General features: G+C 46.3%; 2 protein-coding genes across 3 annotated transcripts in view; one reads left to right on the top strand and one right to left on the bottom strand.

The window, feature by feature from the left end:
• Nucleotides 1–12,165, top strand: part of mfsd2b (MFSD2 lysolipid transporter B, sphingolipid) — a gene marked incomplete at its 5' end in the record, with an annotated part of 16,335 nt that extends 4,170 nt beyond the window's left edge. The window contains 13 exons of one of the 2 annotated variants that reach the window (XM_079179829.1): nt 462–587; nt 723–847; nt 3,746–3,869; nt 5,525–5,603; nt 5,756–5,937; nt 7,167–7,257; nt 8,009–8,130; nt 8,577–8,660; nt 9,001–9,084; nt 9,219–9,328; nt 10,365–10,508; nt 10,758–10,934; nt 11,817–12,165. In XM_079179829.1, coding sequence (XP_079035955.1) covers nt 462–587; nt 723–847; nt 3,746–3,869; nt 5,525–5,603; nt 5,756–5,937; nt 7,167–7,257; nt 8,009–8,130; nt 8,577–8,660; nt 9,001–9,084; nt 9,219–9,328; nt 10,365–10,508; nt 10,758–10,934; nt 11,817–11,865 — 1,497 coding nt within the window. In that variant the 3' untranslated portion in view covers nt 11,866–12,165. Of the gene's footprint in view, nt 1–461; nt 588–722; nt 848–3,745; nt 3,870–5,524; nt 5,604–5,755; nt 5,938–7,166; nt 7,258–8,008; nt 8,131–8,576; nt 8,661–8,957; nt 9,085–9,218; nt 9,329–10,364; nt 10,509–10,757; nt 10,935–11,816 lie in introns of those variants that run through there. The other variant, XR_013767508.1, reaches the window with a different exon arrangement.
• A 137-nt stretch (nt 12,166–12,302) lies between these two features.
• On the bottom strand, nt 12,303–16,695 carry wdcp (WD repeat and coiled coil containing). The gene is made up of 4 exons (XM_079179955.1): nt 16,580–16,695; nt 14,063–15,989; nt 13,636–13,756; nt 12,303–13,129 (listed from the first exon to the last, which is right to left on the bottom strand). Exons 2-4 carry the CDS (start codon nt 15,968–15,970, stop codon nt 12,936–12,938), a joined length of 2,223 nt encoding a protein of 740 aa, XP_079036081.1. The 5' UTR covers nt 15,971–15,989; nt 16,580–16,695; the 3' UTR covers nt 12,303–12,935.
• Nucleotides 16,696–16,774: the final 79 nt, after the last annotated feature.

Below are 16,774 nucleotides of genomic sequence, written 5' to 3' on the forward strand. Positions count from 1 at the left end.
GGCTAACAAAGTGACACACTACTCCTCACTTCCCATTCCTGGAATTAAAATGATGATGAAAATATACTAAAGTAGGATGCACACATGCACGCGTGCACATGTGACGGATTGCATGATCCTGTTAATTCAATATAATCTGAATATACTGTTTTCAATTACATTTATTGGCCTCAGCCTTGATTGTATGTCCGTAAATGCAAAACCTTGTCAGAGGCAATTACCTTATACTTAGTTTAAACCCCAACGCTAAGCAGTTCTATTGTGTGTTTAGTGACAGCAAGCAGCTTTTTAGCGTCGGGCATCCTTTATCTCCCGTTCCCTGCGAGGAGGAATGAGAGTCTTCACCAGATCGCTTACAGTGGAGAAAAGTTAATTGGCTCATTAGCAGCCTGACCTACGTGGCGCACCATTATCTTAAAATAAAGTTTGTTCCTCCGCTCTGTCGCCTCTTGTCTCCACAGACCCAGTTGGGCCATAAGTTGACATTTAGCAGCAAGCTGTGTTTCGCCATCGGCGGCGCGCCCAAGGAGGTGGCTGCCAGCGCCACAGCCTTCTTCCTGCAAATCTACCTGCTGGATGTCGCTCAGGTATGTGTTTGACAATGAGGAAAAGTGTGTGTGTGTGTGTGTGTGTGTGTGTGTGGCTCCTTTATATGAGAAGCAATTGGTTGTGTGTGCCTGCATGTGTTTTTATTTGACTCTGTTCCCTGTTCTGCTCCACAGATCAACGCCTTCCAGGCCTCCATGGTGCTGTTCGTCGGTAAAGCCTGGGGGGCCGTGACCGACCCCGTCGTCGGTTTCTTCATTACGAAGAGCAGATGGACCAAGATTGGCAGACTCATGCCCTGGTGAGCCTCCCTGCTCACACCATGAAGGAAACTCCATCATTGTTGTTTCTCTTTCTCCTTTTATCTGTAAAATCACATTCAAAACATCTGGTTGCACAGACAGAGTGATGATAAGACAGTTCTATTACTGCTTTCAAGATATCGCCACAGAAGTATATTATTGTATTCGGCTACCAAGGAAAATTCATACACAAAATCTCATTGTCTTAACTGCAGTTCAACCTTTAAGAAGGAGGACATATAAGCTATTGAATAAAAACAGCTAAATAATAATGAATTGAATTATTTATCGAAGCTAATAGACTTGTTTAAAACACAGTAAGGTGCTGCTGTTGACGTACGGATAAGCTTGCGTAAAAGGACTGGCATTCTTCAACAGATTATGAAACTTTGTTTTGGTTTTCTCCCACTCTGTCAGACATAATTACGGCACATCATGCTAGTGTTTGTGCAAAGTCTAAACAGAAACAATGTCCACTCTCGGATGTTTTCCAAAATGATTCTCAGGCCCGAGGCTCTCACCTGAGGATTGGGCTGAATAAATAGCCTTTGTGCTTTAATTACACTGTTCCCGACGCTCCCTCTCCTCTGATGAGCTTTACATAGTGTATGCTTCAAGGGCGTCGGCTGCTCTTTTTGTTCTTTTCTCCGTTTGAGGGCCAGACAATAGACAAGGAAATGCATCTGCATTCTTTCATAAGTGGTGTTGCCACCGTTCCTCCCTGATTACATTTTATTACATCGATGTAACACCTCATTTCACTTTTGGGCATCATCCAGCTGCCTTTGTGCGCAAGATGCTAAGTATCTCACGGCCTCTCAGTGGAATTATTCTTCGCGGCTCTACGACTGCGGATTATATGAAGCTATTAACACAAATCACCATTTTTGCAAAAAGATGATCCTATAAGCGGCTGCGCATGTGTGTGTGTGTGTGTGTGTAGTCTTTTGAACACGCTAGCGTGACGCTTACTGTAATTACACATTCAGTATCTAATGCCTATACTGCATTATAAACCATAGATTACATACGAGCTGACAGTGCTGGAGGGGGGACCAGGTCCACTGTGGCCAGCCGGCCACAGATGCTGATGTCTGTTGAATCAGCTTTGATTACTCACAGGAAGCTGCAGGTGTGTGTGTGTGTGTGTGTGCGCGCCCATGTGAATACTTTGTGTAGTATACACAGTATATGGGTATTTTAAATGTGGGCTCATCAGTATTTGTGAAGAGATCACTCCCTCAGATTGGACCCGGTTTGGAAAGTCCCCTCTGCCCATCCAGCAGGAAGCGTTCATAGCCAGACATAACGTGATTTCTATCTTCTTTAGGATGGAGTCATTTGGCCCCAAAAAAAACGCCCTCTTGGCCGCTGCCCTGTTTATTATTTTGTGATTGTAGTATAGTGCACAATCCCAGTTTTTTCATGGAAGATTGTCTCTACTAGAGAAAGACACAGTGACGGTATCTCAGTGGAGGAAGAAATGCTCCTTTCCTGAAGTAATAGTACCGATACAACAATGTCAAATATTGATTATATTATTATTTAAGAATTATGAGTAAAATACCTACTTGCCCCCTGTGACAGCTATATCATTATACAATATGTTTATTAGATTGATTGATTAATACCACTGCTCTAATTCTTTTACATAAGTAGAATATGAAGGCGTACAAAAGTACAATATTCCTCACTGAAATGTAGCGGACTGTATGAAGACTAAATCTCAAAGCACACTCTCACCCGCTAACCTTCCTCTAAATCCCCTCTGTTCCGCTGCACAGCATCTAATTAAAACTCTGCAGGAACAAGTCAGAAAGGAGAGAAATAAGCGCGCCAGCTTCCTATCAGCCCGCCCTGTCTTAATTAAGACGTGTGCAAAATGATTGGGACAGGTGCGAATGTGTTTCCCATGCGTGAAACGTGCGAGTGTGTTTGGCCGCATGTGCCGTTGTCGCCGCTCCCCGAAACACACACAGTCATCTTGCAGGAACGTTCTGACCGCCCCCATTCATCGACCCCCCCCGGGGGCCCTTTCATCGCTCCCATGACCGAGCGGTCAATACTGCAGCACCAGCGTTGCCCGGCCGCCTTTGTCCGAGCAAACAATCAGGAGGAGAGTGAGGGTGGGCCGGGCTGGACGATGCTAGAAGTGACCACCACCTCTGCCTCCCTCTCTGCTCCTTTCTCCCGCTTTCTCTGTTCACACAACTCCCCGGTGCAGTCGGAGCGGGTCAGAGTTCAGAACCCGCTGCAGGTTTTTGTCACAGTCACCAAAATCCCACCGGCCCCCCTTGTTCTACCTGTTAATAATGTGCTGTTTCAGTCCCTACACCGCATGACAAACAAACGCTCATTTAAGGAAAAGAAGACGCGGGCGGATGATATGTTGGTGTTTGCACAGCCAAGTCGTACATTTGATCCTCTATAATCTGCCCGTGTTGGCGTCACATCAAAACACACAGCTGTTCATGTTAACCTTAACGACACACCCCGGTTGTTTACCTATGAATTACAACACGGCCCGTGCACCGTATCACTCCCGAGTTCCGCAAGAAGCACAACGCAGCAGAATTGCTTCATATTATTTCCCCGTTTGGGTCGTCCCTCCCAGGACAGATTCCTGTCACACTTACAACATAATCATTTAGCTGTCAGCTTAGCCTCACTGTAATCCGCCAGAAATATGGCCTGATTTGAACACTGCACAGCTATGGAAATTACATAACACAAGCACTGTCATCTATTAAGATGGTGATGGTGGCTGCTTGGAGATTTGCGTAGACCCCTCATTGCTTGAGACACATTTTGAGATGTAATCACGGTACGTGTGCTTCATATTGACAGTCGGCTGCAGTGTTTATTTATCTCACCTGACATGTGTGTGTGTTTTCCAGGATGGTGGGCTGCTCGCCGTTCCTGGTGGTCTCCTACTTCTACCTCTGGTTCGTTCCTCCCTTCATCAGCGGCAGGTTCTTCTGGTACCTCGGCTTCTACTGCCTCTACCAAACCCTCATCACTGTAAGTACCGCTGCTCTCTCAGGAGTGCATTTGAAGTTTTGGGAATCTGAAATGCCCCGCATGCGTGCTTTTCACATCACTCAGCGGGACTTCGGGCGCGAAGAGAGGCGGCGAGTGGGAGACGGGAGATGAAAGCTCTTATTGATGCGGCTCACAGTCGGCAAGAAGACACGTTGCGTAACAATATAGATAAAATGCTGCAAACACTGCAAATAACAAACGTGGTGGGAGATGATTACAGTCGTCTCATGCCAGACTCCGACAGCTCCTGGTTGGGTTTGCACTTTGATTTGTGAGACAAGCGGACACATCAGAGCCCGGAGCTCTTAGATAGCTCACCTCAAAGGGGAAGCGTAGTTATTTAGGTTGCCTTTTGTTATTATGGTCCAGACCATTCATCTCTCTACCTCTCTGCTCTGGGGTAACCCATCTAACATGTGCTACAGAGTAGCGCAGACCGCTGCAGCCACAGTGCGGCGGGGCTGTAATGGCATGTCATTCTAACTACTTGATAAGTATACGGGCAGCCCTGCCAGGAACCTCTTGCTGGGTAAATGCTGGTTACCACTTTTAGCCTGCCTTCATTGTCTCTGGATGTGTGTGTTTGTGTGAAGTGAGCTGGGAGAGGCCAGCCGCTATCATTCAGAGGGCCGCGGTCTGTAAACAGAGGTTAGGATGCGATACATCATCTGTTTATGTAATCAAGCTATAATGGGGCTTCCATCCGATGTATTAGTTCTCACTTCCGTCTGCAGCGGACGGTTAAACAGGTTCAATTCTATAAATGTTTGCGTCCAGTAAAGGCCCCCGTAAATGACATGCTGTTTAGAAAACCGGTGGCTGGAGAAAACCCTTCCACGGCCGCGTTTATTTCCGTCGCGGCTTCCGCAGTGCTGACTGGGCCCTTGTGTAAATTACAAAGTGAAGCAGGACTCGGTTTGCTCGCCTATTCTCTGGGAGAGGTGGTGAGGACGGAGAAAACAGAGAGCTGAGGTTGGCCAACATGGAAACTGCAGAGATTGCTGTATTTTTATCTTCTTTTTTTTTTGGTTGCATTTTCACAGGCACTTGTAGATTAAAGACATCTAAACATATCTTGGGTGTTCCCATTTGATTGTGAGTCAAATGTTATACGAGGCTGAGCTGAATGAACGCTTTGTACTCGTATGCTAACACGCTCACTATGACATTGCTAATGTTTAGCAGGTATGATGTTCAGCATCTTATGGGAATGTCATCAGCGATGGAGGTTTTTCACAAGCCAGTAGAGATCAAAATATCAGGAACCGACCAATGTGGTTGCAATTCACCCTGAAGGGAGAATGAACGTGTGTACCAAGTTCCAATCCATTCAAACGGTTATTTCACTCAGAAAACGCAAATATCAACCTCATTGTGGTGCTAGAAGAGAATCATTAGGGTTCATCATGTGGGGACCATGAATGCATGTACAAAGAATTTCATTGCAATCCAATTGAATAGTTGCTAAGATATTTTGGTGTGTGCCAAAGGGGTGGAGCGACCTACTAGAGCCATGCTGCCACGCTAAGAACAAAAAAGCAACAACTCAAAACTCATTATCTTTCTTCAGCCGTATGAGACTTGTATTCATTATTTACCCCGAGCCATGATTGTGTCTTTCTGCTCCATTGCAGTGCTTCCACGTGCCTTATTCTGCTCTCACCATGTTCCTGAGCACAGACCAGAAGGAAAGAGACTCGGCCACCGCTTACCGTGAGCTCCTTTATTAATGTGCATCAAAAGCAGCCGCTAATGACTGCAGTGCTGAATTAATCTTTGCCTCTTTTTTAAGATTAAGAATGTGTGAGTTGCTTTTTGAAGTGCAGGAACTTGACAGCTGGATCTTTTTCTTGTGTCGATGCCAGGAATGACAATGGAGGTGCTGGGGACACTCGTGGGCGCCGCCATCCAGGGCCAGATCGTGGCCAGCGCTCACACTCTGAAGCACTGCCCGCCTCACAACATGTCCGCCGGTTACCTTGGCAACAGCAGCGGGACGGAGATCGTCAGGAGGCTGGTGCGCTCCCAGGACTACCTGTCACACTCTGTAAGTGTCACCGTGAACAAGACCCGGGGCCCAGGTGTGCCCCAAAAAGTAGGCCACGGAGGTGCTTTGAAAATAACTTGGGACTGTCATCAGCGTTCTCACTTAACTTGGAGCTGCGGTGTAGGAGGAGGAGGAGGAGGGGGGGGGGGTGGGGCTGCTGAATGAAAAGGAGGATTGTTCGAAAATTGGGTCCATATTTACAGACTGTCTACAGGTTCTGACATCCAAAATGGCCCCGCGTTTTAACCCATGAAACCTGTGGGATCGAAAGGAGACGCCGCCGTTTGATATCTGAACCCGACATCCTGAGCCGGCTCCCCTCTCATCAACCACAAAAGGGGGTTCCTCCCTCACATCAGGCTCCAAACTGTGGCCCCCACACTTGAGGGGTCTGTAAGTCATTAGGCCTATTTATATCCCACCCACAAACTATTGGAACAAGGCGCTCCAGATTCAATATGTCTGGAATACGAGTGTTTTACTTCACGGTGGCTGCAGTTTAGTGTAAAGTTGGAGTTGGAAGGAACACGATAGGAAACATTTCAGTTTGCAGAGCTGTGAAATAAACTCGACCTCTGCTTCTTTGCGTGGATGAAACAAGTCCAAACTGTCCTGGTGTTGGATTTTGGTTGCACCGCAGCTATTCGGGTTTCTTTTCCGATGGATTTCGGGTGAACCTTATCGGGGGGCGACCCGCTCACCGCCCTCTGCAGCCACCCGCTAAATTCCTCCGCGGTTGCTGGGTGAAGGGTGGCACACCGTCTGCGCAAACTAGGTCTGCCCTCGGAAACAGGGTGTGTTTGATGTGCATAAATAATAATGAACCGCTGGCTGAGCCACATGGAAAAATAGCAAACAAACAGAGGCTGTGTAAGGCAGAGCGGTTCCTGTCGAGGTGCAGCATTAAACGGTTACGGCATGTATTTAAGGATACAGCTGTACTTGAGGTTTCCTGCTGTTTATGCTTGTATTTGTACAGTGAAATGCCCGTGGCGAAGTTTTGCTATTTAAACGGATGCCTGAAAAAATAAACACAGAAAGTCGCAGGCAGTAAATCACGCTGTAATGGACGTATAGCAATGGTGAAATGAAGCACTTAAATTTTTTAGGCATTTGAGCACATTATGAATTAAAGATTGAGATGAGGCTCAGAATAGACTCGCTTCGTGCTGGCGGTGTAAGAAGAGATGGATTCTCGCTGCTACATGTGTGTTCTTTCTCTCTTGCAGAAGGAGATGTACATGATAGCTGCCGGTGTGATCGGAGGAGTGTTCCTCGTCTGCACCCTGGTGATGTTCCTGGGAGTCAAAGAGAGAGACGGTGAGGCTTTCCTCTTTGGGTCTGATGGTGGGGGAAACAATTCCTTCACTACTCCAAAGTTCAGTTTACTCATAACGACTAGTGGGACTACTAAGTCTGTCAAATCAGTTGTATAGTGTCTTCTTTTCTTTGGTTTGAGACTGGCTGGACAAACTGGAGGTGTTGATTTTAGACCATTCTCTTTTATAATCTGTTCCCACACTTTATTGAAGTGCAACACTAAAATGGTTGAAAAATCAATTATCAAGCAAAGTGCCAGACATGAGCTGAGCATTGTACATTGAATATCCTTTAGTTTTGGACTATTTGGGCTCTGGGAACGGTTTTTTCTTCTTCTGCATTTCATAGTCTAATGATTCATTTCAAAAAGATTATTCATACATAAATCAGTGATGAAAAGTAGAGTTAGTTGCAGCCCTAATGAGCTATTCCACGTTTGGGAACACATTCTGGATTCAAATCAGTAGAGTTGGAGATGAAATTAGTAGTCGAGGGTCATACTTAATAACTGCAACATTCACTGTTTTCTTGCATCTTTTTCACTTTTACGAGTACGAGTGTCATTGAACTGTTCGGAGGTCCTGCAGTGTTTGCTCTCATGCTCTGATCTGTATTATAAATGACAAACAGCACGCACTGCAATGCAGCTGGGCAGTTCCAGGAGCGAATCCATCCCCTCTCTCTTATAACTGCATGTTATCCGATATTATGCCGCATACTCGTATCCTAACTCCACATCTGACCGTTTCAGATCCGTACGCCCCAAAGACAGAGAAGCAGATCCCGTTCCATCAGGGCTTCATCCTGGTGATGAGACACGGGCCGTACCTCACTCTGACCGCTGCCTTCCTCTTCATCACCGTCGCCATTCAGGTGAAAAGCACGTTTACAGGCAAATGGAGTCCTGCATCCTGACAAGGCGGAAGAATTGCTGGCGTTCGATGTTGATTTGATCAAAGTAGAAGAGCACTCACTGAAGGCTCACGGTTTAAAGCATGTTTTTTAAGTCTGTTTGGAGTGATAGCAGCGCGGCACATTCTCTGCTGTTTGTCACTTGTAGCCTGACGCTTCTGTTTTGACACCTGGGGTTCAGGCTGTTTAAATTATTGCAGACTACTCCAACTTTTGCATCGGATCTATTTCCGTATGTATCTGCGATCCCTCATCTCAGTGGAGGTGTCAGTTGTCATCCATGTGAGCCCCGGGGTGGGAATAAATCACTGCAAAACGCCGTCAGCAGCGAGCTGAGCGCCCAGCGACAGTGCTGAGTAGACAAGACACGAGTGAATATCTGAACGTTTCATCTCTGATTTCTGCAGCTGGTACAGAGCAACTTCGTCCTCTTCTGCACTTATGCCGCCGACCTGAGGGATCACTTCCAGAACATTGTGCTGACCATCCTGGTGAGTACAGCTTCTTTTAGCACTGATGCACCTCACAAAGCGCCCAAAGATATACCACGTGACTTGACTGTAAACTCCCAAGTGATAGCGGCGCGGTTAAAAATAAATTCAACTTGAGCAACACTACATACACTCACTTTATAATTTCTTCATTTTTTTTGTATCCCTGTGACCGCATTAGACCTTTACTTGAACCACAGCAGCTGTTTTACACACAAAGGAAACTTGCCCCATTCCAGATTTGCACACGCTTACAATGACACCTCTCACGTATAGAAACTTCATCATCTTCCTCAGACTATCTTCCTTACACGGGATCCACTTGCACATGTTCACGCAGGTTTCTGCAGTGATAAGCATCCCGATGTGGCAATGGTTTCTGCAGAGGTTTGGGAAGAAGACGGCGGCTTTCTGCGGAATCACAGTGAGTATACCGATTTTATTTTGGTTCGCTTTTAACTTCGACTATTACACTTTGATGTTTGTGCCATCTTGTGGACAAAGATGGCAACGTGGCGACCTCATCTATAAGACTTTTTTAATTATTCCTCTATCTAGTGGATCATGCCCTTCACCTTGATGCTGGTCTTCATCCCCAACGTTGTGGTGGCCTACGTCGTGGCCGTCTCCTCTGGACTCAGTGTGGCCGCCTCGCTCCTGTTGCCGTGGTAAGACTCCAGAGCACATCAGATCATGCTTCACTCAAGATGATCATCGCTTTTTCTTTATTGTAACAATTGAGATATATTTTACAAGACAAAAGGAGAAAAGCATGGGAACCATTATTTGGTCTACTGTCGTTATGTCCTTAGATGTATTAAGATCCAGATATGATAGCTTCCCTGCTGTTTGAAGTGGAGGTAGTAACTCATTCCCCCCACCAAATAATCTCTAAAAAACGCTATTTGTGACCGTCCAGGGCGTCTCCCTGCCATCTGCAAGGTTTATGTGCCCCCAATGAGGATTAAAAAGAAATATGCTACAGCTTACTTTTCTATCAGTAGAATTTGGATTTATATGCTTGAAATATTCAAAGTCCACTAAGCCTCCGACATTGTTTATACAAAGGCCGACCTGCAGTAAGTCTGTCTGTGCGGTGGTTGCACTGCTCATGTTAGTTCCCCTTTGATTTGATGCAAAGCGTCATTAGTCAAACCATGATATAGCACAGAACCTGCTGTTAGTGGTGACTCAGCGCCTTGAGGTTCCTGTCCATTCACTTGGTTCATGTCACGGTCACGAACGTGATGTCATTTTTATGAATTAGAGGCGGCGTCTGCTATAAATCCTCTATATACCATCACAGAGCTAATACACCGCCGGAGGTAAAGCAGAGCGGTCTCCTTCTCAGCGTCTACAAGGACGCTCCTCCCTCAAACCCTAAATTACAGGGGCCTCCCATGGGGGCATGTTTATTTTGGAAGGGGCCGATTGTTTATCTTCTCTGCGGGCTGAAGCCGGTGGTACCGTGCGCTGCTCATCGTCTAATCGTGTTATTAGCTCTGTAATTTTAGCCCACCGGTTTATCGGGGAGCTATAAGAGGACCTGCTGTAAGATGGTTAAAGTCAGAGCGTGAGGGAGGTCTTAGGCGATGCATCGTGTCTTCGAGCGAAGACAAAAGGACACACGCTCCCAAAATCCTGCAAAAAAAACAAAAACCACAGATTAGTGTTCAGCTCTGCATATGTGTGTGTGTGATGCAGGTCTATGCTGCCAGATGTGGTGGATGACTTCAGACTGGCCAACCCCTACTGTAAAGGCCACGAGGCCATCTTCTACTCGTTCTACGTGTTTTTCACCAAGTTCGCAGCGGGCATCTCCCTGGGAGTGTCCACCCTCTGCCTGGAGTAAGTCTGCATTCCTATCACACACGCTCCATTAATTTACACACTCTATGATGCTCTGCATCTGCACTTAGTCATGATACCTTGCAAAGAAATGCATTAACCCCGGGACCTGATGTATGATTCATTATGTGAAAGGTGTACAGTTGGCTCCTTTGCAGTATTGCAGCGTCAGGCTGTGATGTCGATTTCCTGTAACCTGTGTTTAAATTGGATCTCTGCGCGCGCGCACGTGTGTGTGTGTGTGTGTAGATTTGCAGGGTACGACACCGGCGCCTGCAAGCAGCCTGCTCCTGTAGTGTACACCCTGAAGCTGCTGATTGGTGCTGCCCCAGTGGCCTTCATTGTTACGGGGTTAATGATCCTACTGCTCTATCCTATCAGCGAGGACGTGCGACTCAGGAACAGACTCTGCCTGGATGAGCTACGGTCAGCAGGCTTCTTTTCTTTTCATCATCAGGGTGATTTTTTCCTGAAGAAAGTTTGTCTTGGGTTTGAGACTTAAAATCTATAACAGAAAGTCTGCATTACAAACTGTGTGTTTGAAAAAAAAAAAGAGGGCACTTATGAGGCAGTAATGGTCGAATGAAAGACACCATTGAGTTGCATTATGGGAAATGTAGGAGAAGGAGCTCGACCCATGCTAGAGAATAATAGTCCGGATATCTCAGCCGCTGCGAGTTTGATTTTGATTATTCTTTCTTCATTTTGACTTTAGTGATTCCTCCAATTTTATAAAAGGGCTTTTAATCCATGACATTAATATTATTTGCATGAAGGACTTTGTTAAGTTATGAGAAATGTTATTACTTCCCTCCTATGTGTTATCTGAACCATGCGCTGAATGAGCATTTAATTTACTATTGATCAGCGGTGGAGGAAGCATTCAGATAATTAAGTTAATATCAATATGTAAAAATATTTCATTATAGTAGCATTGTTGAAGTCCTGTATTGAAAAGTATACCTTTAGATCAAGTACAGAAGTATTCTGAGTAAAATGTACTCAAAATATTATGCAAAATCTCCAGTCAGGGATCATTGTTATTGAAACATTTACATGTAAGAATTACTTAAATATAATATTTAACAGTGCATATTTGATAAAGTGTATTTATGTTTTCCATGTAGAATCTTAATCAGAAAATCAACCAATAACTGGAGCTGTCAGATAAATGTAGTAAAAAGTACGATATTTTCCTCTGAAATGTAGTGAAGTAGGAAAAAAAGTATTTAAGTTCCTCAAAATTGAACTCCAGTGCAGCACTAAATGTGTCGAGTTACTAATGTGACACGTTGACGTCTCCCACAGGAAACAAAGCATCAGCTCCAGAACAACGGAAGATTTGAATAATGTGTGACCTGGATCCTGAATGAAGTGAATCCACGTGTTCCAGTGACCTCCGCTGGAAAGTTGTCCATTAGTGTATATTACACTGATAAATAGTTCAATTGTTCTAATGTAAACTTTTTTGTTTCATTTTCACATGTACTGTACAGTCATCTTGGATATATAAATATATAAGATTACCTAATTTATATCAATGAATGTATACCATTATTTGCTGTGTTTAGCTCGACAATACTGTTATTTATTTACGATATATGATTATTGAGGGCTGATGATATGAAATGAATAAACGTTGTAGAGGTTGGTTAATAGACCGAATAAACGCGGGCGTTGTGTTTTATTCTCTGGAGTAAAATAAGTAACACACAAAGGAGTGCACGCTAGTTATGCAGATTTAATATTCAAAAGGCTACCAAGAGATGTTGTTTTAAACCAGACATACCTTCACACTTATTTGGTCTTCAATAGAGCTGCGATTGACAATTTATAGCAATGACGGGAGAGTTTCTGTTGAGGCTTGCCCCCTCTAGTGGTCAGGTGTGTTACTGAGTTTGGTAAAAAGTGCTTTAACTGTGTTCTTATGAACATATTAGATACAATTATATACAACCCAGAGTGTGGCATGATAATAACTTGTGTGTATCGCATTCGTTTGAGCGGGACCATTCAGCATAAAAGTGCCAATCCAGAAATGTTACGTGCATCTCATTCAAGTGGGGATTTCTGCAGAACAGAACAAAACATTTACCTCAAACATAAGCCTCCATCGGTTATTGTACCAGGACAACATGTGTTAAATGTCTCTAAAACATACTGTTGGTAGAGCGATCGGCGTCCTCCACAACAGAAGTGCATTTTGTCAACAAGACATTAAAGAACACACATTCTTTGGGGTTAGCTCTCATCTCAAAGCAGCAACATGGAAACATCACATCTGAACAGGCAGCCCTTTTCCACTCGCTACGGTTCTTTAATAGAAAAATACATTTGACATATAACTCTGGTTTATCTGCGTATTGGATCCACTCAAACACATTTAAGTTAGGACGATACACACTGGGACGTGTGTGTCAGGAGGCACTATGTGGAGAACTCTGCGGTGGTGTGGGGGCTTTGGCCGGGGGCTGGACTGGATGGGACGGAGGTCTCCGGACTCCCGGGAGTCCGCAGGTTCGTTTTCCTCTTCCCGTTGCGCACCGTAAGCTCCTCTTTGGGCTTGAACGTCAGAGGCACAAAGCCGTCTGCATCGGCCACAAGCACAACCCACAACGGACCTGGAAAGACAAAAGACTATTGGCTCAACATGGTTCTCTCTACATCTGAGATCTGTTTCATTATCAAGTTAACTAAAGTGTAGGTTGAGATCGCTATGACTTGCTGCTGCGTCTCAGTTTAGGTCGGTGTGTTGCGCATTAAAACATAAGCTGCTTTTGTTCTAAACCTTGTGATCTGACCTAGGCTTTTAATCACTTCCAATTATAGCGTACGCACGGCTACGATGTGTTGTTGAAGACTGTACAATACAATACGAGATTCTTTATCAATTAAAGTGAATTCTGAATGGGTGAGTAACTGCAGAGAGTTTTGTTCTACGTGGTTTGAATTCATTAACCCGGTAAACTCTCTGTGCAAACAGTCTCATTTGAGTTAGTATGTGCTTGTTATTATCAATTTACGTAAGGCGTATTACGATATCTCCACATATGATTTCATCATGACATGAAACCATTGAAAGACAATGAATTATCATAATGAATTATCGCCCCGATGCTGCACCTACCATACATCATCTCCACAATAGTCAGGTTGAAGAGGTCCTGAAGGGCTCGCAGACACAGCCTCCCATCACACAGCAGCACCGGCCTCCGCTCATCGATGAACACGTTCTCTGATAACTGCTTCTGCACAAAAGAAGGAAAAAGGAAGGAGAAACGTCAGGAACATCAAATACGTCAGGCTAAATGCTATTATAGCAGTTAATCCATAACTTGATCTGATACTTGACAACAAAACAAAGCATAGTCGTGCGTCTTTAAACGATTCTGGGTATTTCAAGTTGTCTTATCAAATGCCCGCTGATTAAGCCGTTTAAGCCTCTCAAGTGAAAGTTGCTTGTGACAGAGACTGTAGGAAGAGAGGGAATCTCTTCCTCTCTAGTTAGGGTTGTCATCCCCCATCATTTACAAATACACTGAGTAGAACTGTACCTGACATGTGACGTTGACATAGGGGGGTTCAGAGGCGCTGGGGTAGACACTCGGGACCTTCTTGCCATTCTGGTTATAATCTCTGATTTCCGTCAGGCACTGCTGTACGTCTGCAAAGCGCGTAAAAAGCCTCTCCATGTTGTGAACCAGCTGCTCCAGAGCGCGCTCCTTGGCGGGGCCCATGGCCTTTTCGGGAAAGGGCAGCGTGGGGTCCGTGTGGAGCTTGTCCGGCGGCTCGTGGCGAGGAGAGCCGACGCGGCCGGCCTGGCCGGCCACCGCCAGACAGGTCATGCGGTTGACGTGGTCCATGTCGAAGTTCTCCACCGTGATGGAGGAAGAGCTGGACAGGGCTCTGTCTGACGCTTGGTCGGAGAAGAACACAGAGTTGGCGACGGGGCTGGCCTCAGCGCTCCTCACCTCCTCCACCAGCCTGCGCCTGTTACCCGCAGAGCGAACAACTCCCCCACCTGGTAACACCAAGTCCTTAATCCCCGGGTGCTCCCTGTCGTCCTTAGGTTGGTGCTCCGAGTGCCTCCTAATCCTCGCGCTGAAATTAGAAGCGGGCTCACGGTTGTGAGCAGAGGGGGGTGGTGTGATTGGAGCCTCTCCATCGAGCATCAGCTCTTTGGCTACGAGACGAAGAACGTATTTGTCCGTGTTAGAAGACGGGAGGAAGGCGGGGTCGTTGGACTTCTGCCGGCCCACCATCAGCAGCAGCATCTTGTCGTTGAGGAAGCAGACTCCTTTGGGCCTCTCGTTTGTCTGCAGAGAGATCTGCTGAATGTTCGGCATGGCAGAGGCCGTGATGCAGTACACCAGCACCATGTTGCAGGTGTTGGAGGCCACCGCGACCGTGGAGCCGCGCGGGTCAAAAGCCACGATGTCCGGAACCAAAATCCCGGGGATGCTGACTTTGCGGCTGGTGGTGACTTTGCGCTCGTAGGTGACCAGGATGAGGTGCGAGGAGTCCTGGCCCGAGCCCGTCATGGTGTCTCTGCGACGCAGGTGAAGAAGGGGGCTGGGGTCGGAGCGGCGGTGCCTCGCCAGGAGGTGGGTGAGGTCTAGAGGGCCTGAGCAGGGGATGTAGGACCTATCGAAGTCAAAAGATCTCCTTCTCGAGTCCACATTATTGTCTTCTTCCGACATGACCACATGCGTGCCGTGGCCTTGCGGGGACTCGGCCTCCGACGACATGTCGAAGGCTATGCCGGCATTTAACCCGCAGATTTTGTCCAGAGGCAGCTCTGTAGCCACCGCGACCTGAGCCTCCCCCGTGGCCTCGATGGCACAGATGTAGCCCCCCACGTCAAAGATGGGGCAGAAGGAGCAGGCCACCAGACTCTTCTGGATGTCATTCCAGATGTATGAGTGCAAAGAACTTCCTATAGCCAGCACCAGGCGTGTGCCATCCTTAGTCCAGCACGCACAGTGGATGAGTCCACTACCTTTGATGTCCGCTTTGATCCTCCTGTTGTCCACTCTGACAGAAAACAGCAAAGACGTGTCCTTCTTGGTCAGCACGACCAGGATGTCCAGTTTGGGATGCCACACGCAGCCCTGGGAGAGCAACGGGAACGGCTCGCTCATCTCGCAGGTCTGAGTGCACAGCAGCTTGTTCTGCTCCAGCGCACTGAGCTGCAGCTGCCACACGGTAACGTGCTTCTTGTGCTGGACGGCCAGCAGGGCGGGGGAGTCCGAGCAGCACAGCGGGCCCCAGAAGAGCCCGAGGACGTGCTCAAACTGCCCGATAACGTTGGTGTCCCCAAAGTTCACCTCGCCGTTGATGACGAAGAGAGAGGTCAGGCAGACCTGCTTGCCGTCCGTCCACGCTATCCCGTGCACAGGGTGGATGGCTCGGTGCAGAGTGTTGAGACCCGTTCGAATCAGCTTTGCTTTACCAAGATCCATCCCGGCAGGTGTGAGGACGCTTTGTTCAAAAGAGAAAATACAAAGAAAATGTGATTCAGAGAGAGTTCAGACCTATCCGGTCTGAGTGGGTCCTGCACCAGAGCAGCTATTGTTGCCTATGCCTATACCTATGCGGATTAAGAATAGCAAAAGCCTCTCGTGTCTCCTTCCAAGTACATGCCTTAATCCCCTCTGGCTGAGCTGAGGCAGTGGTGACGAACACTTATAGCTGCTTACCCCCGACTGACCTCAACAAGCACACCGATCCTGTCAAGGCCATTGATCACTAAGTTAGCTCATTAAAATAGAGAATGTGTTCCTCATCACATGCAGAATAAACCAAAGAAAATATATATTTTTTAAAAGACGTGTGCGTGAGCTGAACATAATTCCCAATTGACACCTTCAATACTGGACTATGTCACTAAATCAGATAATGAGACTTCAGAGAATAATATAATGTACACAGGTGAGGTTACATTACATTGGTATGAGCTTATAAACATTTTCAAAGTTATTTAGTTAGCTAGTTATGCTAATGTTTACCTTTAGCATTAACTTATTAAACGTCCGTTGTAGCTAATAACTGGTGTAAATATCTACACATACCTTATAAAACCACAACCGTCTCATGTGGAATCCGTCTCACTAACCAAAAGCGAGTGTCCCCGTGTTTTAAATCACGTTTTTACCGGTTGACATGTGTCCGAAATGTACATTTTCTAAACTGACCCCGGAAGCAAACCTAACTCACACTGCCGGTGCATTGTGGGATATGTAGTCGAAATATACACCAACAAGCGT

Source organism: Pholis gunnellus, assembly GCF_910591455.1.
Source record: "Pholis gunnellus genome assembly, chromosome: 19".
NCBI classification, from domain to species: domain Eukaryota; kingdom Metazoa; phylum Chordata; class Actinopteri; order Perciformes; family Pholidae; genus Pholis; species Pholis gunnellus.